The sequence below is a fragment of the Canis aureus genome, chromosome 34, assembly GCF_053574225.1.
Source record: "Canis aureus isolate CA01 chromosome 34, VMU_Caureus_v.1.0, whole genome shotgun sequence".
NCBI classification, from domain to species: domain Eukaryota; kingdom Metazoa; phylum Chordata; class Mammalia; order Carnivora; family Canidae; genus Canis; species Canis aureus.
In genome coordinates, this window is record NC_135644.1 from 16,801,736 (window position 1) to 16,829,464 (window position 27,729).

A 27,729-nucleotide genomic window follows, 5' to 3' on the forward strand; every position below is an offset into this window, starting at 1 on the left:
TTAGGAAACAGGCATAGTGAAGTTAAATCATCCATGAAAGGCCTCCTTCCTGCACAAATCCCAACCCTTAACATCTAATGCTTTCCTGGCTTGTCATATATGATCAGTTGCTCTACTGCAATTTCATTCATTATGATTTGTGAAAGACAAGGGTTATCATCCAAAAACCAAGAAATCAGGTGAAAAATTAATTTGTTTTGAATTGTTGGCCATCCTGTGGCACAACAGAACAAATTTTGGTGTGTCGCTTGGATCATGGTACATTTGGAAATGAGAGAAAGATGGGGAATAGGTCTTATATAGATGGTACTTCTCAAACTTTCATGCACAAATGGAGCACCTGGGGAGCTTGTTAAAGTGCAGGTTTTGCATTCATATATTTGGAGTGGGACCTGAGCTTCTACATTTCTAACAAGCTCCCATTGTGTGCTATCCATTCACCTCCTCTGGGCTACCTGAGTTTATTTTAGGTTAAACATTAGGAGCAGAAAAGTAAGAATTGTATATTCTAGGATAGAGGAATAAATGAACAGTTATACCAACAATTCTTTAGAGATTGTTAATGTAATAATAATGTTCTATAACAATATAGCAGAGTACCAATGAAAATAGAGATAGCAACTAATATTATACTGTACTTGCACATATGTTATTTAATGGATTTTTTTATAGCAAACTATGAGATAAATATAGTCCCAATTTTTATGGTGCATATATTAAAGCTCAGAGAACCTGCCAAAGATCCTAAAGCAAGAAAATTGTAGAAATAATAATTATTCAATTCTGGGTCTTCTTTTCCAAATCTCGTTTTTTCAGTTCATCATGACCCTTTACTATTAGTTATTTCAAAACAATTCGAATAATTTAACAATAAGTCATGGTCAATTTTTATTTAGATTTAAAATGTAATTAATATTTTTTGTCATGTCTTTGTATGGGTGTGTTTTGGCTATTAGTTTTATTCTTTGTATTTTCTGTTGCTTTGTTTTTTTTTTGTTTTTTTTTTTTTTTCTGTTGCTTTGGATCATCAGTTTGTCGTGAGGCCATTGCTGAGATTATTTGGCATTGAATGCTGATTAGAGTCCACAGGCCCTTGTATAGGATTGTTTACTATTTGCCATCAATTATATTAAGCAGGAGTTGAGATAGATTCTTTTGAAATAAGCATCGCTTATGGTATAATAGAGTGGATGTTTGACATAATGAGTCCTTTTCTGGTTTATTTTAGCTCCTCCTTCTTGCAAGGTGAACCAATTCCTGTGTCATGGTGAAGGTCAATGCATCCCTAACTCCTGGGAATGTGATGGTGAACGGGACTGTGAGGATGGCTCTGATGAACATCAGCATTGTCGTAAGTGTTTATAGAGGAGTTTTGTTTTGGCCTCCTGGACACCTAAAATCTCATTTGTTACAAATGCAATAACAATGGGATGGTTCTTTATAAATGCTGAGTTGGAACTTAAACAACAGGGGAACCTATGCTGGCAGTCTCACTCAGAATTAGATGATATTGAGAGTCTGAATGTGCTCTGAAGAATTGTAAATATACCCCAGCTATTTGGAAATAAGATCGGTTCCCAGTATTTAATTAAGATTGTGTTACACTCAAAGAAACAAAACATTTATTGGTATCTATCGATGGGGTCTTTATTTGTGTGGTTGGCAATTGGATGGGTCCTTTTGCTCCTGCAGTGCACTATGCAGACCCTCTACCCCTTCTGCCTCAGAATTAGTAAACTATCTTCTTTCTGATTAAGTGAAAATGGAGCTAGTAATTAGATGTGGGAAGTGTTGTTGTTGCTCCAGTGACTGCTGGCACAGCCTGCATAGAATGAGTTGCAACAGGAAGGAAAATGGTAGCAATCAGGGGCACCTTGCCAGCTGCTGCATACCTGAGGGGATTCAGGACAGTAACCTGGAAGAAACTCTTAAATTATAATTTATTTGGGATCAAACTGGAAAAGGGTTTTTAGTGGGCTTAAATAATTTTAGAAGAGAGAATAATCTTGGCTAAATATAAGATGGCAGCATATGAGAGATATGCCATCTGTATCATTCTTTTGCTTCATCCATTAGGGATATTTGTATAATTTAAAATTATTCCTGTATTGATGAGGATGTTTTTGGCTGTAAAAAACGAAAAACGCAACTCAAAAAAGGCAAGCAAAAGGGAACTTTATTATCTTACACAATAAGAAGCCTAAATGTAATGTTCCAGGGTTGATTAATTCCCAGTTCAGTAACAAACGTCACCCAATTTTCTCCCACTTTTCTGCTCTCCCATCTTAAGCATGTTGGCTTTTTGCTATTGCTCGAAAGCTGTAGAAGTCCTGGATTTCATATCCCTATAAGTCTAATTTCAACATCTAGAAGAGAGAAGATAATATCCTTCCCTTGTGTTTTTTTTTATGACACCCCCACCACCACCAAAAAACAACCCCCCTCCAATAAAAAAATCGAAGACCTTTTAGAAGTCTAAGTTGGACTGAGGTGGAAATTGGAGAGAAGATATCAGACTGTGAGGAACCACTTCAGCTTCTTAACCCCAATTGTCTTATAGAAGAGTCTAGCTCTGATCACAGTGTGGCGTTCACCTTTAAGCCTCCCATATATACATTCTGTTTCATTAAATGCACATCCCACAAATCATCACTTTGTGTTAATTTTAAGATGTCAGCCAAGATCCTGTTGGCATTTTTACAGTCATTGTCCACAGAAATCAAAGAAGAAACAGATGTTTTTGATGACTACTTCATGTGAGAAGTTGTTTAGTCATTGTTTGACTAGCAGTGGAGATGCCACAGCCTGTAGGTCCTGGATACATTTATAAAAGCTTGGCATTTACCCCAGGACTTTTGAGTCCAGCATTTAAAAAAATTTTTTTTTTACTTATTTATTCATGAGAGACACAGAGAGAAAGAGGCAGAGACACGGGCAGAGGGAGGAGGAGAAACCGGCTCCATGCAGGGAGCCCTATGTGGGACTTGATCCGGACTTTGGGATCATGCCTTGAACCAAAGACAGATGCTGAACCCCTGAGCCACCCAGGTATCCCTTGAGTATAACATTGAGAGCAAACTCTTTTCATTTGGGCCAATGGTGTTTTGAGGAAGAGAATAGAAATTCTAAAATACCCATGACTTCAACTTTGGTTTAAACCTAAAATGAAGACTGTATGATTAAACAACCTGTTAGGGCTTGTCAGTGTTGGTCATGGGGTCTTCCCACAAAGGGATGGTGATATTTGGGACAAAGTGATTAAGGGGAAACTAGTGAACTATGTAAGGTTGTGGAGGGTAGTGGTGGTGATAAATGACAATCTAGGAGAAGGCATGGACAGGAGCAATTCAAGGCCAGACAGGGGCATGGCACATCAGATGAGGTGTGTTAGGATGTGAGGTGGAGTGGCAAAGGGGGACGACCAGATCTGAAAGAGGGAGATGACGGGGTGATAGTTCAGAATTTCAGAAGGAAGGAACTAAAAGTGCCAGGTATAGTAGGGCAGGAAAAAATTTTTTGTAGGAAATCTGTCTGGACCAATACTATTTTCTGGGTAACCCCTCAAAGGTATTAGGGGAAGGAAGGGAAGACCTGTAGACAGTGAGTACTCAGAACAGGATGGGGCTGGATTGCGAATCCCTGGAGAGCAGTGACTATGCTTTATTTTGCTGGTATCCCTAGGGCTTGTAATTTTGTCTAGTAGATAGTAAAGTCTTGATAAATGGGTACTGGATGAATTAATGAATGATGAGTTAGTTAGTTATCTTAGTTATCTTTTGGCTTGAGATATATCATTTTGGTTCCATTTTCCACACAAAGTAGGAAGAAAGCTGAGCTGAAGATTGTGATACAATGTAGTGCAGGACCCTTTGCTAATAATAATAAATTACAGAGGGGATGCAAACTCCTAAGGACAACTGCTTAGGAAAAGAGACTGGAGAAAACTTTATAGCAGTAATATATAAGCAATGTTACATGACATTTTAAATGACTATGGATTTCTTCATAAGGTAATTCTTGCATTTTTAATGACACAAAATTTGTTATTAGACCTCCTTTAGCTACCGAATATGCCACCATTATATTTACTAAGGTTGCCAGAGAACTCCTGATTGTCAAGTAGAGTGGACTCTTTTCCTTTCTCATCATTGGATGGACTTTTCTATTGCAGTTGACTCTGGCAATCACTCCTCCTTCCAGACGCTACTGCCTTGGCTGCCATGACTACTCACTGACCTGATTCTTTTCTGAACTTCTTTGATCATTCCATTTTGTTTTCCCCTTCTGCCCAGCCTGTGAGTATGGCTGTTGCTCAGAGCCCTGCACTTAGCAACTCCTCTTATTACTCTACACTTTTCCAGGATAATTTCAACCAACTTTATGATATTTCAGTAACCCTGGATAGGCTAATACCCAAATCTACACTTATGACCCAGATTTCTTGCTCATACTTCAGTCTTGTAGATTCAACTGCCTGTTGGAGATCTCCAGGATGCCTCAAATTCAAGATGTTCCAAGTGGAATTAATAATCTCCCCTGAACTTATTTTTCCTTCTATAATTGCTGGTCTACATGAATCATCTTTTCATAGAAATAAAATTAACTCACTATAAGGTACTAACAGAAAATATAATGTCAGTCTCAAGCTATTAGAAATAGGCAGATTGAGGCCATTTTCTTTGTTAATCTAGAATGTTATGAAATTTATTTCACAACGAAGGCCTTCTATTAGAGGAAATATAATGATGGCTGTAAGTGACATTAAAGATGTAATCAGTTAGCATGGAAAGGGTATCATAGTCCCTTTGGCACTCAAGCTAGAAATTTGGGATTATTCTTGATTCTTCTGCCCACATTTAGTCACCAACCGTGTCCTAACACCTCTAAAGTACACCTCTTTCCCATTTATGTCATTACTGCTAGCATCTCCTATCTGGGTGACTTCAACAGTTTCTGGATTGGTCTCCCTGCCTCTACTTCTGTGTCTTCTCTGATTCTCCCTGATGCTGATACCAGAAAGCTTTAACTAAAACCCGAAAACCCTTTGGTGTATATCACCTTAAGAAGAAAGCTCCCAACTCCTTAATTGCATTTTTTTAAAAGATTTTATTTATTTATTTTCATGAGAGACAACGAGAGAGAGAGAGAGAGAGAGAGAGAGAGAGAGAGAGAGGCAGAGACACAGGATCACACTCTGGGCTGAAGGCAGTGCTAAACCGCTGAGCCACCCGGGCTGCCCCTTAACAGTGGTTTATAGTGGCTTCTAAGATGCGGCTGGTGCTTATTTTTCCATGTCTATCACTTGTCATTCCTGCCTTGAAATTTCAATGTGGGGTCCACAGCAGTGCTTGTAGTTCCCTTGGGCATATCATGCCAAATCCCTCTTTGACCTCTGTGCATGCTACCTGAGTGTATGTTGCTAGACAATCCTTTCCTTTTGACCTAACGTATCCACTTCTCCTATAAGACTCAGATGGGGTGCTAGCTCCTCCTCTTCTTCTTCTTCTTCTCCTCCTCCTCCTCCTCCTCCTCCTCCTCCTCCTCCTCCTCCTCCTCCTCTTCTTCTTCTTCTTCTTCTTCTTCTTCTTCTTCTTCTTCTTCTTCTTCTTCCTTTTTTAAAGATTTTACTTATTTATTCATGAGAGAGAGAGAGAGAGAGAGATTGAGGCAGAGACACAGGCAGAGGAAGAAGCAGACTCCATGCAGGGAACCCGACATGGGACCCGATCCCAGGACCCCAGGATCACACCCTGGGCTGAAGACAGGTGCTAAACTGCTGAGCCATCCAGGGATTCCCCAGGGGTGCTGGCTCTTAAAGGAAGCTGTCTCTGTTCACAGTCTTACCTCAGAGTGAATTAGGCATCCCTCCTTGATGCTTCTATAATTCCTTGTGGGCCTACTATTCACTTTCATCATTGTTTTCTAATTAATTCTTGAAGTATTTCCTAGAAAACCATGAGTTCCTTGAGGGTAGGGACTGTTCCTCATTCATCACTATGTTCCCATTGTTGGTATACTTTGTGGCATGGACTAGGCCCTCAGTAGTGTAACTAGTGAAAAAGTTAGCATCAGACTGGTTGATGGATCCATATAATTTTAATTTATCATTTCTCTATTTGAATGAGCTTTTAATTGCTTCCTCATAAACCCTTTTGAAATCTTAAGCACAAAATATAGAATTGCTTTGGGCTTCAGATTAGGAAGAAAGCCAAGATACTTAAAATAATATTGGCACTTGATTTTGTTTTTCTTCCTATTTTGCTTGAGAATACTCATGACTTGCCTTTTTGGGAATAAAAAAAGTTCTTTAATTTTATGTGGAAATTGGCAATATATACTTAAGTAAATTATAGGGGAATTTAATGAGAAAGTATTAACCTTTTTAGCCTTACTCAGATAAAATTGTGTCTGCTTTGGGCAGAATTCAGACATTTAAGTGATTTCTAGACAAGTTCTGTTCTAATTTTATTAATATAAGGTACTGGGAGAAAATAGGAAATCATACTGTCAAAGTGTCAGAAGTAGACTGACTGGAAAAATCTTGTTTGCTATTCAAGAATTACATAACACATTCATAATGAAATAATTTTACTAGAAAGAAGTAACAAGATGACATGAAAGGTTATAATCAATTAAGCATGGAAAAGAGTGGTAATTATGGATAGTTTTTAATGTCTTACTTATCATGTGGTAACCTTTATATGTTTGAATCTTCAAGTGTCAACTCTAAAGCTGCGATTGATTACCCATTTGTCTTTTCAAAAGGTTTTTCTTAAGTGTAGGTGTATGGCACAATGCTTAAGAGAGATGAAATTTCATCAGAAAACCAAATTTTGCTGAACCTAAGTATCTTTACTATATAGAAGTCTAGGAAACTATGCAAATTCAGGGGAAAACTTTTTTCTTCCATTTGATGATATAATTTTTTTCAGTGGATCACATTTTCCCCGTTCCTCAAATGCTTCTCTTTTTATGTGGACAATTGAAAAATCCCATGATAGTTCCTGCCCCTAGGCTTATAGAATAGCTTTCACATGATGCTTGCAGCATCAATTCCTTTGATTTGATCTGTTTTATCCAGAGGCAAATTTGATAAACTACGGATGCATTGCTTTTACCTACTGTAATCAACATAGGATAAAAACAAGGTAGTTTAAATTGTTTATAAAACTGACACACGTTCAATATAGAAAGTCATATAGTATTGAAAAATCTAAAGAAAAAATCACCCGTTTTTTTAATCACTCAGAAATAACTACTGTTATAACCCTTTGGCATACATATATCCTCATCTTTAAACAAGTATTATTTCAAGAGGGGGACCTTACTGATCTCTCGCTACTACCTATATCTGCAAAATTTTGATTTCATTCATCCTTTTTACCATATAGATTTCAATCTATATTGTATTCTCAACACATGTTGATAATATAATTGTCTACACTAACATGCTTGAGTGTTGTTATGATTCTTTGAGCATTTTTAAAAGATTTTATTAGGGGAGAGACAGGAGAGCAAGCATGTGCACACCTGAGTGGGGGGCTGTTGGGGGTCGGGGGAAGAGGCAGAGGGAGAGGAAGAGAAGCAGACTCCCCACTAAGTGTGGAGCCTGGTAGCAGGACTCAATCTCAAGGGCCTGAGATCATGACCTGGCAGAAACCAAGAGTTAGATGCTCCCCTACTGAGCCACCCAGGTGCCCTGATTCTGTGAGCATTTTGATAGTATCCTGATGATAATACCTTTGCTTTTGCATTGTGAGGTGTCTACCTTGGTGTAGCTGGATAACCTACTTTCTGAGCCTATGAGCTCTATGTTCAATATACTCTCTTGCCTTTGCTTTCAAATTTCCTCGCTCATCTTTGGTAAATGTCAATGGATTGGTCTGTCATTGGCAGTAATTATAAAGTAATATCTTTTTCCCCTTCACAGCTGGGAGAACATGCTCAAGCCAACAGATTACATGCTCTGATGGTGAATGTATACCAAACGAATACAGGTGTGACCGCGTCAGAGACTGCTCGGATGGAACTGATGAGAAAGACTGCCGTGAGTCCCTTTCAGTCTTTGCAATGTATTTGCTTTCACCTTTGTCCCTTTGGCATTTTAATCAATTTTTTAGATTTGTTTTAGATTTGTTGAGGGACCCATTTGTTGATGGGTAATCAATCATAGCAATATGCCTCTTGCTATTGAAATTTCATGGCAAATTCTTTTATGGATTAGAGGTGATATTCTGATATGAGACTATTTTTAGTAGGACTTTTTAAGTTTTTAAGTATGTCCCCCACTTACATTTCTGTATTTTTTTTTGAAGTAGGGGACCTTTTTTTTTTTTAAGAGTTTATTTATTTATTTATTCATGAGAAACACACAGAGAGAGGCAGAGACATAGGCAGAGGGAGAAGCAGGCTCCCTGCAGGGAACCTGATGTGGCACTCAATCCCAGAACGTTGGGATCATGACCTGAGCCGAAGGCAGACACTCCAACACTGAGCCACTCAGGTGCCCCTGAAGTAAGGCTTTAAACAGTAACGTAGAATCTTGAAAGGTCATTGAATACATTGAATACAAAATCCATTTTGGTCAATTTTGGGTTTTATTGAATTATGATGGTAAGTTTCTAGTCAAATGTCTCATTAATTTTTCTGCTCTTATGGACTCAATATTTTCCAGTTTGGAAAAGGGTTACATTTTGAAAATGGCTTTCTCCAATGGCAGATCAGTTCCTTGTAACTGATTACCAGAAGATAAGGCATAGAAATAATAGTATTCTATATTAATATATTACCCTAACCAGAATAAGAGAGTGCAATCATGGTGCATCGTGTACTTCTTACAAATAAGTAAGGAGTAATCTGCCTCTCTTGAGGTTTATATGCAATTGTTAGATTACAAGAATATAGGAATTATTCTACTGTGTCAGTCCTGTGGTCCATCTGTGTCTTTATCTTCAGGCATACCCAGTTTCTCTTAAAAGCCCTTGTAAGCATATCATTTATGTTTTTATTCAGAACTTCCTTGAATTTTTATGCTTTTTTTCCCCCTTGAATTTCTTGATAGACTGCATTTCATAAGTTTACTATGAGCTGAGTAAAGTTACTTTCTTATTTTTGTTCTTAAATTATGCTACAAACTTTAGGGAGTTGGTTTTGTAAAATTTTTTTCTTGTTTTCCTTCATTTTTATAAGGAGTTGTTTTAATATTCCAGTATTCCAATAGTCAGTGGATAGATTTTGTGTACCTTAGAAAACTTGCTAGAACACTTGACCATACACTTCTTGGTTATCATATCTCCAACTGACATTTAAGTTTTAGTCTATTCCTGTGGGACACCTCCTTCATTGTTTGATCATTTTGATTTAATTTAGTTATCTGGACTATTCTAAATTTCTTCCTTTGGTTCAAATGGTATATCTTATGCTTCTTGATGAGTGAACCATCTTCTGTATATTTTGGTACATTTCCCGATATGGTACTATATGCCTTGGGTGGGAGCTAACATGAATTGGTTATGAGCAAATTATTCCTATTTCACTGTATCGTTCAAATTGTACTCTTCGTGGAAGAAATACTTGTATATGTGAAAAGGAGAGATCTGGGTCTAAACAGGTCCAGATTCATGTTGCATCGACACCATCACACAGTGCATTTTATTTTTTAAAGATTTTATTTATTTATTTGAAAGAGAGAATGGACGTGCGAGTGGTGGGAGAGGCAGAGAGAAAGGGAGAGGAAGAAGCAGACTCCTCACTGAACAGGAAGCCCAATATGGGGCTCCATGATCCGCAACTAGGGTCATGACCTGAGCTGAAGGCAGCCACTTAACCAACTGAGTTACCCAGGTGCCCCAACACAGTGCATTTTAAAAAAACACCTCTACTTCTCCAATGCTTTCTTTCCTTGGGTATATTTTTCTTTGAGAGGACGCTATGCTATTTGTCTTTGTATCTCCATTTCCTAGCAGAATTGCTGGTATAGTTGTGTTGTCGTATAATTTCCAACCCAACTTAAATGTTCCCTTGGAAAGAGATTATGTTGCTTCTAATTTGGGTCTCTTTTCACTTGGAAGTTTAGACTTATTACTGGCAATTATACAGATGGTAGTGTCTGTCTGCATGCCACAAAATAGCAAGTCTATGAGTCAAGGTCTCTTAGTACTTTGTAAAGCAAATAATAGGTCCTTCATTGTGGCAAGAGAAGAAAATATTTTTGATTAATACTAGTGATGGGTCATTTATTTTATAGTATTTTGTAAACTACTAAGTGTTATATATATTTTGGTTGTTATTCTTAATTAGGCTCCTCAATGAGAATAGGGCAGGTTGTAGTATACTCTCATAAATAAAGAAACTGAGACTGCAAAGAGTAGAGTGGCTTGTTCAAGGTTGTACAATATGTGGCAGTGCTAGGGCTAAATCCATCTTCTAGTTCCAAGTCTGTTGATTGCTTTTCATGAAGGACTTTATTTACAGAAGGAGAAAGTCCTACCTTGTGCAAATTTAAGAGAGAACTAGAGGCTGTGCCACCAGCCAACAGTCTGTTGTTTTTATCCCTAATTTACAAGTGGATAAAAATGAGTGCTTTATTGGAAATGCAATGGGAATGAGGGAAATGCTACTTTAGGGAAAATAAAAGGCAGCTGAAACAGACTGTTTGGATTTATTCCATGTGAACACCCTGCAGCCAACTCTAAAGTCACCAGTACAACTGCCTCACGACTTTGCCAATAGACCTTCCGGAAAAAAGCTGGCAGGGTACGAGCATGCAAGCCACTGTTACAGAAGGGAATGAAGGAAAGGAAGTGAGTGAGCTTTATAAAATATCTGAGCCAGAATTTTTAATCAAGCTTTTATTTTTTTTTTTATTTTTTATTTTTTTTAAGTACAAGGAATAGGTGAAATAAGGATTTGTTAGGGAAAGAGAGCCAGATTTATATGATAGTTAATTGCTTATAGAAGGGAATGAAGGAAAGGAAGTGAGTGAGCTTTATAAAATACCTGAGCCAGAATTTTTAACCAGCTTTTATTTTTTTTATTTTTTATTATTTTTTAAGTACAAGGAATAGGTGAAATAAGGATTTGTTAGGGAAAGAGAGCCAGATTTATATGATAGTTAATTGCTCCTAGAATCATACAAGTCATGAATTCTTCAGGGTTCATGGCTCTAAGATGAATCTGACACACGTAAATGGGTTTTATAATGAAGTATTCTTTCCTATTTCTCTTTGCTTTGTTTATTTATTACCATGTGCTATTTATGGAGGAGTATATAAAAAATCCAAATAAGGAAATTAAGAATCTTCATATTTCTTTATGCTTTGATCTCCTGGCCACAGCCAGATTTGTACAAGAAAGAAATGAATGGCCTGGATCAAAGTCTTTAGAAAGTGCTAATATAGAGAGACAGATTGGCCTCATTTTGTTTTCGCTCTTTGTTTGGAACACTTGTGGAAAGTGGGAAAGGGAACTGCCATTTGCTGGGCACTGATCACTATCTTATGCAATTTTTACATTCACACCACAAGGTGGATGTGATAACTATCTCCTCTTTATGGAAATTATAAAGATTGTCAAGAATCAAGTGTGGAGGAGTACAACTCCTTTGTACTCATCACTCAAATTATCAGTTACCAACTCATAGTTAATTTTGTCTTACCTATAGCTCTTTATTCTTCTACCCATTATTTTGAAGCACTTCTCAGAAGCCATATTATTTTTTTAAAGATTTTATTCATTTATCCATGAGACGCACACACACACGCACACACACACACACAGAAAGAGAGAGAGAGAGAGAGAGAGAGAGAGAGAGGCAAAGACACAGGCAGAGGGAGAAGCAGGCTCCATGCAGGGAGCCTGATGCAGGGATGCAGGACTCGATCCCGGGTCTCCAGGATCAGGCCCTGGATTGAAGGTGGCACTAAACCGCTGAGCCACCTGGGGTGCCCAGAAGTCATATAATTTTATCTTTAAATGATTCAGTAATTGTGTCTAAAATATAAGGACTAAAAGCTAGCATAACATAACAATATCATGACCATACCTAAAAGTTAACAACTGTTCTTTAAAATAATCAGTTCTTAAAATTATCCCAATGACTTATTATCTTTTTACAGTGTCCTTTAAATCAAAGTCCAAATAAAATTTATACATTGGAGTTAGTTACTGTCTTTTGATTTGAAAATTTTCCTTCCATTTCTGTTTTTTCCCGTTGCAGTGTATTTCTTGGAAAAAACCAAATGACTTGACTTTGAGTTTCCCAGAGTCTGGGTATTGATCATTGATCATTGCGTCCTCTGATGTCCTTTAACATGTTCATCTGTCCCTTATATCTTTTGGAAATTGGTTGCCAGATCTAGAGCAAGTTTTCTCAACCTTGGTACAGATGACAACCTTGGTACAGTTAATTTTTTATTGAAGTGAGCGGTCTTATGCATTGTAGAATGTCTAACAGTATCCCTGGCCCGTATCCACTAGAAACCAGCAGCACTTCCCATTTGTGACAACCAAAAATGTCTCCAGACAATGCTAAGGGCCCTTTGGGAGCAAAATCTTCCTTCTCTGGGACACCTGGGTGGCTCAGTGGTTGAGCATCTGCCTTCAGCTTAGGGTGTGATCCTGGGACCCTGGAATCGAGTCCCCCATCGGGCTCCCTGTGGGGAGTCTGCTTCTGCCTCTGCTTATGTCTCTGCCTCTCTCTGTGTGTCTTTAATGAATAAATAAATCAAATCTTAAAAAAAATATTTCTTCTCTGCTCTAGTTAAGAATAACATTAGTCTAGAGCCTTGAGAGATTCAAGGACGTGTGTGTATGTGTACGCGTGTGCGGAGGGGCAACAATACTTTGAATGTAAAAGTATATATTTCCATTGGGAGGCACACAATGTCTAACTGTAGGCCATTGATGATTGTTGGTGAGATCCATTTAATCATAGAGATACTTAGCTATTTTATTTTATTTTATTTATTTATTATTTTTATTTTTTTTATTAAAAAAATTTTTTTAATTTATGATAGTCACACAGAGAGAGAGAGAGAGAGAGAGAGAGAGAGGCAGAGACACAGGCAGAGAGAGAAGCAGGCTCCATGCACCGGGAGCCCGACGTGGGATTCGATCCCGGGTCTCCAGGATCGCGCCCTGGGCCAAAGGCAGGCGCCAAACCGCTGCGCCACCCAGGGATCCCGATACTTAGCTATTTTAAATGTCATTTCAGATATATAGTAACTGTTTACTAGTTGTTTTATTTAAACTGGAATGTTACAACATGATAAAGGATTAAGCAAGTATTGCCCAGAAATCATTTTTGTGAAGCATCACACTTTATTCTATTTCTCTAGTCATGATGCATGGGAATCATTACTTGTGGACAAACACAGGATCAGCCTATGAGTGTGACTCTTATTTTTCTATTTCTCAGAAATAAGGTTGTCTATAGGAAGGAGTCTAAGTATGTTAGGTACCTAGAAACCACTTAAATATAGTAATGATGTTGGAAAAGCTCCAAAGAAGGACTTAATTCTTTTCCCCAAATATTTGAAAGGATCAGGAAATTTGACCCTGTAGTTCATAGTCCTGCCTGTCAGATTAGGCTGCTAGGTTATGGTTCCTACCCTTTCAAGCTTCTAAGATCAAGACATTGAGCTCCAACATAGAGCACCTTGTGTCTATTCCAGGCATTCCTTTTACAAAACAAGGAAGAGTGTGTAAGTGGCAGGGGGAAGGGAGGGAGGAGAATGAGTGAGATGGTGAGGAGGGAAAGCACTCCCACTAAAAAGATTATCCTTGAGATAAATTGTGTGTAGTATGAAAGCTTATTGTGTTTGGTCTTTTTGTCTGCTGTGTTCCTATATGCATAAGGTATTTTTGATTATTCTCCTGTTTGAGAAGTATTTCTGGATATGTGTGTGTGTATATGTGTGTGTGTGCATATATATTATAAAAAGCTGTGAAACAGATCAAAGTTCATTTTCCCCAAGTTATTTTATTCTTCAGTCTGGCCATCTATAAAATGGCACCTGTTATTAAATAGCTTGTCAATTTTTTTCCCCCAAGGAACAAGAGATTCAAAACTGCAGTCCATTTTACTTCTAATGGGATTAGCATCAAGGAAAAGCCGCTCATGCAGAGTTAAGATAAACATCAGAACATTGCAGCAATTATGGGTCATTCAGTTAATATATTGGAATGACTTTTGGTTGTTCAAAAATAGTACAGTTTTTCCCAGTTAGGTGAAGAGATTATTTTGCTTTTATCAAGTACCATATTAGAGCGATTTGGGTGTGAATAAAACTATTGCTAATTATCACTGGTTTGCAGTCCTTCTCTTTTGATACTTAGGAATGCCAAAGAAAGGGTAAATAAAATCCCTGTTACAATGAGGGCTTTCTTGCTCGTAATCAGCAGCATTTGGTCTGCCTGCAACTGGGGCTGCTTTGTCCATGAAGTTTTATTTCTATTGACTTTCTGTTCTTTAGAATTCAAACATTTTCCTTTCTATATCTAAGGTTGAAACTCCAGCTGGGAAAGAAGGGGAAAAAGAGATTGATTCAAGTCTCTCTGTGGACTGTGATGGCTCATAAAGTACATGCTTTTCCTCAAACTCAGTTGCACATTTATGCTGCCCAGTAAACCTTGTTCCTACTGTCCTCTCTGTACTCCGGGGAAGAAAACAGAAACAGAGAGATTGACCCCATCTTATCTATCATATCACTTCCCCTGCACACCTTTTTAGTGTTCTTACAGTTGAGATAGAATTCAGAGCCCTGAGAAACCTTTGGGAAATAAAAATTTCTTGTTTCAATCATTGTCATACAAGCACATTGTATTTAGTCAAAGACCCTGAGACCCTTCTCAGCTGTTGCCCAGTTTCTTTGCCTTCTTGCATAACAAAGTTACATAGAGTTGTCTTTAATATCCCTGCCTCCATTTACTCTCCTTTTTTTTTTTAAAGATTTTATTTATTTATTCATGAGAGACGCAGAAAGGTAGAGACACAGGCAGAGGGAGAAGCATGCTTCCCATGGGGAGCCCGATGTGGGACTCAATCCCAGGACCCCAAAATCATGACCTGAGCTAAAGGCAGACACTCAACCACTGAGTCACCCAGGTGTCCCTCTCTTTTTTCTTTCTTGACCTCACTGAAAACTGCCCTTCCCTGCCAGTCTCCTGAAATTGCTCTTGTGCTCTTGTCATTGCCACCAATGACCTTCTTTTAACGAGTCTTGGTGGTTCCTGTTCAATCACCACCTTATCAGAGACCTGCTCCCCCCTGCCCCCCTGCATCACTCCTATCATTCTGCCCCGCTGTATTTTGTATTTCCCTAACACTTTTCTCCATAGGACACTTACTTTAATGTCTGTCCTTCCACTCTTCCAAAGAAAACTTAAATTCCATGAGAGCAGGGATTTTGTGAAGTTTGTTACTTCTCTAGTACCTCGTACTCCTATAGTTGTACACTAATTTATTTGTTAAGTAAAACATTTTTAAAAAGCTGTGGGAGAGACACCTGGCTCAGTGATTGAGCATCTACCTTCGGCTCACATAGTGATCCCGGGGTCCTGGGATCAAGTCCCATGTCGGGCTCCCTGCATGGAGCCTGCTTCTCCCTCTGCCTGTGTCTCTGCCTCTCTCTCTGTGTCTCTGATCAATAACAAAAAATAAATAAATAAAACAAAACAAAAACAGCTGTGGGAATTTCTACTTCACCTGTAATTTTATCTCTTTATCCAGTTCTTGGCAAAGTATTGAGGAAGATAGACTTCAATAAATATAGGTTGGATAGAATGAAATTCTGACGAAAAAGGAAATTAGCACTCTGTAGAATAACTGGCTTTTAGCATAATGGCATTCATCCAGCAATGATTGGTTGATGAGTCCTCAGTTATCTGGAGCCAGGTTCCCAGAGGACACCTGAGCCACACCATTTCTAGTTATGGTTTGAAAGTGGCCACTCTTATGATTCTGTGGTGTAGGTAGTTTCTTCATTTAAAATTTGCCTGTTTGTTCTGCCCAGATGAGTCACCGGGGACAGCCGTAAGGAAGAAATAGGTGCAGTGTACCCTGAATGAAAACCCATAACTCCATAACTCCTTTGTAGAGCCAGTACCACTAAATCTGATGCACATTATAAACTTTTGTTCACCCAAGAGAAACCATCTTACTTCTTTGCTCTAGCCCTTGGAGCATCTGATACACAATTTTCCATCTTGCTGCTTAGTCACTCCTACATTGGGGCTCATGTGAGACTTTTATTAATTTTTAAGAATTTAGAACTTCATCAGTCTTTATTTCCTTTGCAGATTTGGGTGGTAGTTCTGTGGTTGGGAAGAAAGGCGTACTGTAGATCCAAAATCTTTGCAGTGGGCCTCTCAGGCACATTTCCAATTTAGGTGTAAGATCAGGTCACCATGGATGGAGACCAGATAGGGATTTGGGGCTTACCACCCAGTAGTTCAAAGAGAACAGGGTAAGGAAAACTAGATAACTTAATGTGTTTCCCTTTTTGGCTTCAGTTTCTTGAAAGCTGCTTAGCTTACACTTGTTAGTCCAGTTCTACTAGCCCTTGAGATGACTGTCTTTGCTTTCTTTTCGATGCTGAATTGCTATTTCCATTTTATAATCTTCCTTTTATTGAACAAGCCATTTGAAATTATTTTTGAAAAGAGGCAGAAAATGCTTTTCCCTTATTCTCTTGTATAGTATTGTACCTCCTTGGTGCTAGTCCATGATGACTAGGGACTTGAATTTGACTGGAGTGGGGGTGGGGGGTAGAGTGGATCCTCTGCTATTTTGTGGTCTGTTTTTTGTTGTTTTTTTGGTACTGATTCTCTTGTTTGTTCTGGTATACTCCTGGAATGCTTGGTTTCCCAGCATAGAGTTTTCTGGAATTCCTAGATCATACCAGATTGAAGTCTTTAGTAGAATATGTCATAAATCTAGAGTTGGCTTCACTTCTTCAGACTCCCAAAAATGGAATGGGAAACTGCATAGAAGGGAAACCTTGGTTTTTCTCATAGGTTATTTCTCTTCCTTTTTAAGAGTTTCCATTTCCTTTCATTCAATTTCATTTTGTTTCTGTAATTTTTTGCTTCTTCCTACTACTTACTCTGAAGCCTGTAAGCACTAATTCCATCTATTGTAGTGCTAGGGACATGCATTGTGGAACCAGATTGCCTGGATTTGAATTCTACTTCTCCAATTTACTGGTCGTATGACCTTTTTCAAATTACTTAGCCTCAGAAAGACACATATATAAAATCCTTAAAATGAGTAATAGTATCTACCTCATAGGGTTATAAAGAGGGATTGAGTTCATACACACTGAGTACTTAGACAAGTTTCTGGTACATGGTTTGCAATATATGTTATTGATGACTGTACTAGTCATTGTTTATTTAATTTTGTGAGTAGTACGTACAACTAAGTGCTGATGGCCAAACTGGTAAACTTTTTCTGACAAATCATTGGATTTGATTGGATTAGCCTTCCTTTGACTCAGAGTAACTTAAAAGGATAACGCTAGGACCTTGAAAGGTCTCAGGTATCTTGGGCAGGACTTTAATCAGTAATTTCTTGTCTTCCTTTAAATCTTAGCTTAAGTTTCATAATCTACCTTTAAGATGCCTCTTTCTTTGTAGTCAGTTTGTCTTCTTTTTCTATGTGCCTTTTTGGCTATTTTGCCAAATTCTGAGAATAGAATGTATTTATAGCCTTCCTGTCAAGGTAATAAAGAGTAGTGTTAATATTTGTATCTTGCTGTGCTGTGAATGATTTCCATTCTGGGAGGTTGAGGTCCACGAGATTTTCAAGCCACTTCATCCTTGATTATCTAAATAAAAGTATGGCATAGAACGTTCTTGCTCCAAATAAAGTCCTTAGCAGAGAAAAAATTTTAAAAATCTTCAAAGCACCAATCTTATATGTATATTTGGGGGACGTTCCCAATTCTGAGGGAACAAACATGTACATTTGGAATGTGGAGAAAGTAAGGAAGGGATTGAGGATGTGGTGTGAGCAAGTGTGTTCTTGAATTTTTGGGTTAGATAAACTTTAGAGCTCTGGGCTAATTAATAGTTACTTGTCAATCTTTCCATTAAGACAGAAGTTAGAAGGGTGAGTCCTTCTGTTTTTTTTTTTTTTTTTTTGGTGTGTATTATCTATTCTTATACTTTTTCTTTACTTAAAATCTTGCAGGACATTTCACCTACATGATGGATTTGTTGTATGGAAAAAAGTTTACCAGGTTAGACTCTGACCTGCTTAGCAAATAAACCGTAAAAGATTTTAGATATCTCCCAATCCCAAAGTATTGTGACTTCCAATTTCCTGGGATAGATCGAAACTCATTAACATTTTTGATAATAGAAATCTTTAAGGGCAGTAGAATCTGTTCATTTTTTATTTTGCTCATGATGAACAATTTGGAACCGTTTCCTCTGTGTGGTTCTCCAAGGGTTCCCTTTGGAGATTTCCAAATATTTTCAGTATTTAGTGGATAGAGTCCGGTTGCTCCTTGGATTCTTTCCTGTGGGGAGATACCTCAGTTAACTATGCACGGAAGAGACCAGAAGCCTTGTAGGATTTGAGGCGGGTCCTTGCTGATTGAGAAGAGATTCTTTATCAGCATGGGTGGAGACAAGAAAGCTGTTTGTTCCTCATTCTGAGTGTCTAACTGCTGACCTCTGACCATAACAATACTCTCCCTGAAGACATCAAGCTGGCCTTGTTGTTTTTGGAGGGAATGAGGCATGTCAGTAAACTATGAGCCCTGCCAGTGGATACTGTTGTGGTTCTTTCCTTCTCAATTTTATGGCATTGGCTTTCAAAAACCAGGATGGGGAGGACAAGTGATCCGCTCAGTGTATATTTGTCCCAGATCCTTCATATCTGCCATAATCACCCTAAGTGAGGTAGTCACCATCCAAGCTCAAATAAATTTTCCTCCAAACAGATATCTTATCTACTGCAAAGACAGGGTTTTCTGAGATCTCTCTCTTGCTTGCTGCTGCTCTTGAAAGGCTAGACAACATACTGACTGTAGGAGCTATTTGGCTCATGCGGGAGGTGAATTGCTGGCAGACTCAACTGGCCTCTTGCATCTCTCAAAGTGAGAATTAATAAACAGAGTTGTGTGACACTTTGAAGGTAAATTTATAATGCATACTATCTCAGTGATGAAAAGACAGCGATAACCCTAAGCATTAGCTGATTCATGGACTTTTAAAAAATAAAAATTCAGAAAAAATTAAAATCTGAATCAGCTATTTTAAAAGGCCTTCCGTTTTAATATATGATTGGCCAAACATAACTGGAAATTTAGGTATTTAAAGTCACTTATAGTCCAGTTTTGAACCTTAGAGATGAAAGTATACTATACAAAAAATGGAAAGGTATCATTTGAGAGTCCATCTTTTATTAAAGTGAACTGTTAAGACAGGGTATGTTTAATATAGTTTCAGCACAGAATTTTATGCACTGCTCCTGCTTGGAGGAGACTTTGTGACTATCTAAGGAATTTTCTGTCCATGTCTATAAAACCTCAAAGTAGGTTCTTCAATGCAAAATTGAGCCTCAAAGTGGGACTCCACTGTCTACTCTTTGAGATCTTATCTAAGATATACTTTTTCCTTAGTTAAAAAGGAATTTGAAGATTATTATCTTGTTATGAGACTTGTTATGAGACTGATCTTTCTGAAAAAACAAAAAAACAAAAAAACAAAAAAAACAAAAACCCACAAATCAGACCAAGGTATCAATTTATGAAAAGGAAGATAATAAACACCATAAAAGACAGAAATTCAAAATATTTTTGGAAGCTCTTAAACAAAAAAGTTCATCTGTGACAAGTTAATAGCAATACCTAGCATTTCTTGAGTATCCTGAGTAGTGATCCAGTCTCTGCACTAACGGTTGGGGATTCTAAAATGGGTAAGACAGGATCCTAGATCTTAGAGGATGGGGGAAACAACCAACCACATAAGGACATAAGGAGTGAAACCTTTGGGGATCATGAAAGACACGCATTTCAAGTCTGGGTGCACACAGGGGAGCGACCCACAGCCCGTTATTCCTGCAGGGGCATCCTGATTTTTCCACTGCAGCCTGGAGAACCAGAGTTAAGCATCTGATTGACAGCATATGTGTATAACATGGTAACAGTTGTCTGTGCTTGTAGAGCACATTATGCTTTTCATAGTGCTTTGGTAGAAATGGTCTTTTGAGGTCCCTCTATCCTGTGAAGTGAATTATCCAAATGAAGGGATAATGAAGTGGTAACCAAGAGGGTAAGCAGCTTGAGTAAGAGTAAATAGCTACTGAGTGGTGCCCTAGGTCCCAGCCCTCCTGACTTTTCTCTAGCCCTCTAGCGAAAGATACAGTGCTTCATTTCTCAAAGCACTTGTGGTACACTGGCTTCCTGGGCTGTTATCTGCATTACGTAAAAGAAGGTTCCATTTTGAAATAAATTAAATTCCTTCTTATTCTTCAGTTTTGAGCTCAGAGGTCACTTCTTTAGGGGAGACTTCCCTAAGCTCCAGACTTCGCCTACAATATATTCCCACAGAACTCTGTCTTTTCCACATTAGCATACAACCCAGTTTGTGATTTACAGAAGAGACCTGGTCAATATATGCTCAGCATTTAATGTCTAGCATGTAGCGGTCACTTAAGAAGTGTTTGCAGAGGGAATGTCTTAATTTAAGATTTGTGTGCTATTTCCATTCTTTTAGACTACCCAACGTGTGAACAGCTTACTTGTGCCAATGGAGCCTGCTATAACAGCAGTCAGAAATGTGATGGGAAAGTTGACTGCAGAGACTTCTCTGATGAAAACAATTGCAGTAAGTAATGTGTACAAGACTTGCGGTGGTATGCTGAGGCTCATTTATACTGGCCGATTACACAATCTCTTCTTGAATATGTGTTCAGTGAATCCATGTTGGTAGCTTAAAGTCAGCCACGGTGGGAGTATTTGCACCATGGAAATTGGCAAACACTACAAGTCAGGGCCTTTTTGTTCCTGGAGAATTGGTTGTTAAACATTTACCAGCATGCTGCTGCATAATAAAAAATCTCTTTTCAAACTTGAGACAGAATCTTCTTGTGAAATTAAATGGCTACAGTGGAACTGAGCTTCCCTTTCTGTTTTCCCTTGTTACCCTTGTGTCGCAGCTAAGGTCTGTTCACACCACGAGTTCCAGTGTGACAGCGGGGTGTGCATCCCTCGTGCCTACGTCTGCGACCATTACCTCGATTGCGAAGACGGCAGTGATGAACTTTCTTGCAGTACGGTGATTTCCTTTTGCTGGGTCAGGTTGCTAGGAGTGTTGTTGTCTTTGTTCTCTTTCTGTTTGTTTGTTTGTTTGTGTTTTTACGAATGCACCACGCTTTTCAAACAAAAGGGTCACTATGTCTGATGGCAGATGGAGCCAGAATATCATTTAGAGCCCATGGCATAAGCTTCAGTAGCGTAGCTAGACCTGGGCTCATTTATCTTCCAAGGATCTGTGTAGAGTTGAAGGATTGCTGATGGACAGTGTGCATTTTTTCTCTTAGGCTACAAGGGTGTGGGGTGAATTATGTCACTTGGCTCTCAAATTACCCATACTTCAGCAATGGTTTTGATAACTTTGATAGGAGAATGAGAGAAGGACTTTGAAGAGAGGGAAGTTCCCTAAGAGCAGTGGTCCTAGCTCTCCTCGTTACTTTGAAATTCTTAACCACATTGAAATTGCAAGGATAGGAAAGTTGCAGTGTGGTGCAGATGGCTTTCATTCCCTCTGCTTCTTAACTCTGACCCTACTTTTTTTTTCCCCATGTGTCACTGCCTGCAATGCAAACCACCTCTCATTGTTGCCAACTCTGGACTCATTTTATTGGAATATGTAGTCTGAAGTCTCTGTGAGAGAGTTTTACTAGTTTCATAAAATTAGTTGGCACCTTTCTGTAGTTATTTATTTACCAGAATGTTATGATTTGTCACAACACCTGTTTTGACTGGTTGGCACCTACCCCTTGTTAAATATTTTCAATATTCACTATTCAATATTCACTAACCTTTTAGGAGTCATACATGATTTCCCTCTTGGCTCATGGGTTTATTTCAGAGACTGTATTAAACAGTATGTGACAACATGGAATGGGTGACTCAGAATTATCTGGTCCTGGAGAGCAGTCTCAGTGCTTGTGACAAAGTCTGGGCACAGTGGACATCGCTATGCCTGTAGCACCTTTATCAATCTGCATTCTTAGCTCTGTGTCAGCCTACAGCACACTGCCTTCTGCCTTGTTTGTAATCTTGAGAAATGTAGACTGGCACCTGAGTTCATTTCCTTGACCCAAAGCTGCTGTAATGTTTTCTTCCTTTTTTCCCCTTCTTTTTCTATCTCTTCCTCCTTTTCTTTCCGGTATTTTTTTTTTTTTTTGTCAAGATACTTGGCAGAAGTTTAAGCAGTGAGGTGAACTCTTTGATTTTTCCCAAATGATTTGTGTCTTTGGAGTGCAGCTGTTGTTTCCTTCCAGCCTATGAGACCTGCAGAGGCAACCAGTTCACTTGTGCCAGCGGCTACTGCATTAGTCAAAATATGGTCTGTGACGGAGAGAATGACTGTCAAGATAATGGAGATGAAAATGGATGTGGTAAGAGGAGAACAGAGTCTGACTGTTTTTCCAGCACTTGTATTCTTACTTCTCTGGTTAGAAACTATCTGTGTGACAAGCAAGTCTCAGGATTGGCTGTGATTTAAGTAACTTAGTAGGTGGGGAAGAAGGAGAGACTCCACTAGCTTTTCTTGAAAAGACAATGAATTCACATTATAATTTATAATTATAATCTCTTCCCTCTTATCATTAAAGCAAAATAGATGAGGCAGTCTGTCCCCCTTCTATAACATGCTGACTTTTTCCTTTGGAGACTGCTTATTTTAACTAGGTATATTTGTATAAAAGAAATAAGGTGGGGAAGGAAGGAAAAGAGAGGGAAATGTGATTTTCCTTGACCTTATAACCTTTAAAAATGACTTTGCACCTTGGTAACAGTTCAGTTTTTTGTTCTCAAATTCAGATTTTTAACCATATGAGTCACAGACATCCCCTGGTAGAAGAGAGGCCACCTGGGGAATACGTGAGAAAGCACTACGGAGTGGTAGTTGCAGGAAAGGCTACTACCCAGAGAATTGTTTCAAGATTCTTTGAGAGGGAAATTCCAATGATATTCACCGCCTTCACAAGGTGTACCTCCAGTAGTTCAGAAGTTACTAACACCCACACCATAAAGCAAGTATCATAAGAGTGATGCACGGGGAAGATCCTTTGGTTTTGGTGTTCCAAGAAGTAGTCTTCCTACAGTTTAGTCATAGGTTTTCTTACACTGTTGACATTCCACTAAAGAGAAAAAAATCAAAAAGAAGAGAACTCAAATAATTCCATTTGCCACTTCTTAGAATCCCAATAAAAGACCAGTAGTCGAGTTAGAAATTACTAGTTTAGGCACTTGTCGACTTCTTTTGCCCACTGATGTATATTCTCTCTTACTTATGGATTAAAAAGAGCTGGCTCCACCTCTAATGTGTCCTGTGACTCTTTTATTCCTCCCCCTGCAGAAAGCAGTACACACCGTATTCATGAATGTTACCCAGGCGAATGGGCTTGTCCAGAGTCTGGAAAATGCATCCCAATTGCAAATGTTTGTGATGGGACTTTAGATTGTCCAGAAGGAGAAGACGAAAACAATAGCACCAAAGGGCGATATTGTGGTGAGTATGGAAATTTATGTGGGTAGCTTTCAGATAAAGATGTTTCTGGTTTTCTGTAATAGATAAATCCCCAAATACAGAGAGTATCATTATTTACATAACTATCCTAAGACTTCCTGGCTGAAACAAACAAACATTTAATATTCCTCATAGTTCTGTGGGTTGGCTAGGAAGTTCTTGGGGCCTAGAGCAGCTCACTCACATGTCGAGGATGTTGCAATAAAAGCTCAGGCTAGTATCTTTCCTTGTGGTAATAGAAAAGGTGAACCTTACCATGCAAGCTCTTTTAAACCTTTCTTAGGTCATGTTTGCTAAATGTGTTATTGGCCAAAATAAATAATTTGTCCAAGCCCAGATTCAAAATATATGTGGTGTTTTTTCCTTACCCAGGCAGAATTATTTTAATGGCAATTTTGGTGATTCTAAAGGTGTTCTGGAGAATTTATTCCCTGGCTTATACTTATGGAAAAGTCTTATTTGGCTATACTCAAAAAAAGAAGCTTCTGGTCCCTGGAATACATCTTGAATTATTAGTTTTCTAACCCCCCACCACCCCCCGTGGCTGCAGAATATCCCCCCCACCATTACTCCATCAGTTGTGTGGATAATTAATGGTCCTGTAAGGGAATACAATTTATACCTTTTATTTTGACAATAGTGTACTCTATAAATTATCTAGTAGTAATTTAGAAGTCGCCATGGTTAACATGTTGAATATTATTCTCAATCAGTCACTTGAGAATTCTTGACTTTTTCTATTATGTAGAAAAAAAGACTCATGACCTGATTTTTCTGTAAATGACACTTACGATGATGTATACTTGCACATAGTTATAACTTTAAAAGGAGTTATTTTTTAAAAATATGAATTGAACTTTTATTGCATAATATTGTAGTAAAGCTTGAATGCTAGTAATTTCTGTGCCTCTGCTACATGTTTACTTAGTTTTTAGGTTCATTAAAAGAAACGTTTACTTTATAGTACCCAGTCTTGCCCAGAGGTCACAATTCACTTAACAAAGTGTTTTTCTCTGTTTAGATGTGAATTTGTGTTCTGTATTGAGCTGTGAGTACCAGTGCCACATGTCACCCAGTGGAGGGATGTGTTATTGTCCACCAGGTTTTATCGTTGACCAAAATAATACCCACAACTGTGTCGGTAAGTGACAGATGGGAGTGTCCAGTGTTTCGTCACAGTGCTGCGGCATCAATGGCTTCTATGATCTCCAACATCAAGGTGGTTGTGCTTGTGGGTAGGCGTGGTGATCTTTATAACCAAGAGTAACACAGTCTCCATAGTAAACCTGGACAATGTGAAGTTTTAACTTGGAGAAACTTTTTGAGGTGCACAAGACAAAAGTGTGGTTCTTCTGAGTGAATTGACTAGCTACGTGGATACCGGTCTACAGCCTGATGAAGGAAGAAGTCTTTGGAAGCAGGGTTGGCATGGCCATATTGGTTGTATTAATACATCTCTGTGGTTGGTAAACAGCTGCTGCCTGAACCTATGAAGTACCCTTGCCTGCTCCTTTGGCCTCTTCTCCAGGAAACTCCAATCTCCTCAGGACCCAGCAACAAGAGTGGTCACTTAACAGCAGTGAATCATCAGCTCGCTGCTATGCTGACGACAGTGGCCAGTCAGTACCCATGCCATGCTGGTGGTTAATTTAATTGATTTTCACCTCTTCTTGAAGCTTCTTGAAGCTTTGTTCAAGAACAAATGCTATCATTTCCCTTCATTTGGCTGGCATTAAACTAGATGCTGGTGCACCAAATATTTCTTGCATCTCTCTTATCTGAATTAAAGAAGGATTTCTCCCTCTAGGAAAGTTCTGATTCTGATGTGAGCTAGCTTTGCATCCTTCTGTGATGAGGATGGGGGTCTCATGATGGGAGAATTACTATGGCCAAGTATCAGTTTTTAATTTTTTTAGAATTTGAACAATGGATTTTTAATACTCTGATTTCTTTTCCTTCTTTCTAACTTTTTTTAGAGGTGGGGGAGGGGCAGCAAGAGAGAATCTGAAGCAGGCTTCATGTCCAGGGCAAGCATGGGGCTTGCTCTTACGACCCTGAGATCATGACCTGAGCCAAAGTCAAAAGTCGGACACTTACCCAACTGAGTCACCCAGGTGCCCCTCCTTCTTTCTGATTTTTGATATGTAAACAATAAACCTTTTACGGAAAGTGTCCAAAGGGGTTTAAAAAAAAAAAAAAAGGGTTCCTGAGTGGCTCAGTTGGTTCAGCGTCTGCCTTTGGCTCAGGTCGTGATCCCAGGGTCCTGGGATTGAGCCCAGCGTCAGGCTCCCTTCTCAGTGGGGAGTCTGCTTCTCCCTTTCCTTCTCACCCCTTCTCTCACTCACTCTCTCACTCAAATAAATAAATAAAATCTTAAAAAAAATCTTTCTTTTAATTGGTATTGGTAAAAAGGCACCTGGAAGGCAACTGTATAATCATTATTCATTAAACTTAAATTTGGTAGGGGTGCCTGTCGTGGTGTAGTTTGGTAAGTGGTGGACTCTTGGTTTCAGCTCAGGTCATGATCTCTGGGTCATGGGATCAAACCCCAAGTATCTGGCTCCATGCTCAGTGTGGAATCTACTTGAAATTCTCTCTCTCCCCCCACCCCTGCTTGTGCTTTCTCTTTCTAAAATCAATCAATCTTAAAAAAAAAATAAGTTTGGTAGCCATCTATGGATTTCCAAAAGATAGATGATTCAGATCTTCCCAAGATATTTGTGTTCTTTTTATAGTTCTTAGAAATATGAGATTCTTGGGAACCTGGGTGCCTCTGCTTTTGGCTTAGTTCATGATCCTGGGATTCTGTTGGCCTCCCTGCTTGGCGGGGTCTGTTTCTCCCTCTACTCCTCCCCCTGGTTGTGCACTCTTTCTCTCTCTGTCTCTCTCTCCCTCCTCTCTCTCAAATAAATAAATGAAATCTTTAAAAAAAATATAAGATTCTTCAGGGCTTTCTTTCTGAATAAAAACAGACATAGCATACATAAATACTTTTACAAAAGTGCTCCTCCTGAAGTAATTTCCAAATATAATATAATTTTGTCAACAATACTGAATTTGGATAAACCTGATGAACATATTCAGTCTTTAGTCTCAGCTTGTGATTATACTTTATCAAATATGATTGATCTTAATAACTACTCACAGCCAGAAAAAAATTAATGCCACAAATTAACTTCGGTTTACACATTTGGAACTTTTGAGGAAGTCTATTCCCCAGGATTTTTGAGAACCATAATAATGGGCCTCTTTATGTGTCATATGCCAAGAAAAATGAGATTTTTCTATCCAGTTAAACAATCCAAGTGAAGTTGTCCTTTTGGTGTTCAACGGAGGTAATTTTAGGTTTCTGGTATCTGGACCATGCTCCAAAGTTTGCCCACGATCTGATTGTTCCTTTTAAGTTACAGTATAGTTTCTTGTTGAATATAAAACATATTACAAGATAATACATGAACATAAGACACGACTTGTGCTTTATGCAAATCACCCTAAGAGATTCTGAAGACTCAGAGACAATTCTGAATTACTTAAGCCCTCAAATTTTTAATCATTTGAAAACATTTTATAAATAAAAAATTGTGATCTGCAGCAGGCATTAAATGAAATCAGGGTTTTTTTTTGTGTTTTATTATTACCAACATAGTCATTATCACCATCACAATGCATCACATTGGAGATGCATTCAAGTAATTTATGAATATTTTTCACATTTTCATATTTTTCACCTCAATTATTAGGTGGTTTTCTGACTTTGGAACCCCTGCTTGTGCTGCCTGGCATTGCTGCGAAGCCAGCACCCCCTTTCCCCTGGGGTGGTGCTCATCCGTGGGTGTGAGGTTGCTCCTTTGTCTTTGGCAAATGTCAGGCTCCTCCACTCTGCACCCCCCGCCCCTTATTGCCACCCAGCTGCCAATTTGATTTCCAGTCTTTTAGTTCTCTAGGCATTTCTCCTTTCTC

The 27,729-nt window shown here is 38.6% G+C and overlaps 1 protein-coding gene across 1 annotated transcript in view; it reads left to right on the top strand.

Annotated features, from left to right (window-relative positions):
* LRP2 (LDL receptor related protein 2) overlaps positions 1-27,729 on the top strand; it is a 196,433-nt gene that overhangs the window by 37,316 nt on the left and 131,388 nt on the right. The window contains exons 3-9 of the mRNA XM_077883566.1: positions 1,229-1,351; positions 7,931-8,047; positions 20,728-20,838; positions 21,170-21,283; positions 22,520-22,636; positions 23,599-23,751; positions 24,791-24,910. Coding sequence (XP_077739692.1) covers positions 1,229-1,351; positions 7,931-8,047; positions 20,728-20,838; positions 21,170-21,283; positions 22,520-22,636; positions 23,599-23,751; positions 24,791-24,910 — 855 coding nt within the window. The remainder of the gene's footprint in view (positions 1-1,228; positions 1,352-7,930; positions 8,048-20,727; positions 20,839-21,169; positions 21,284-22,519; positions 22,637-23,598; positions 23,752-24,790; positions 24,911-27,729) is intronic.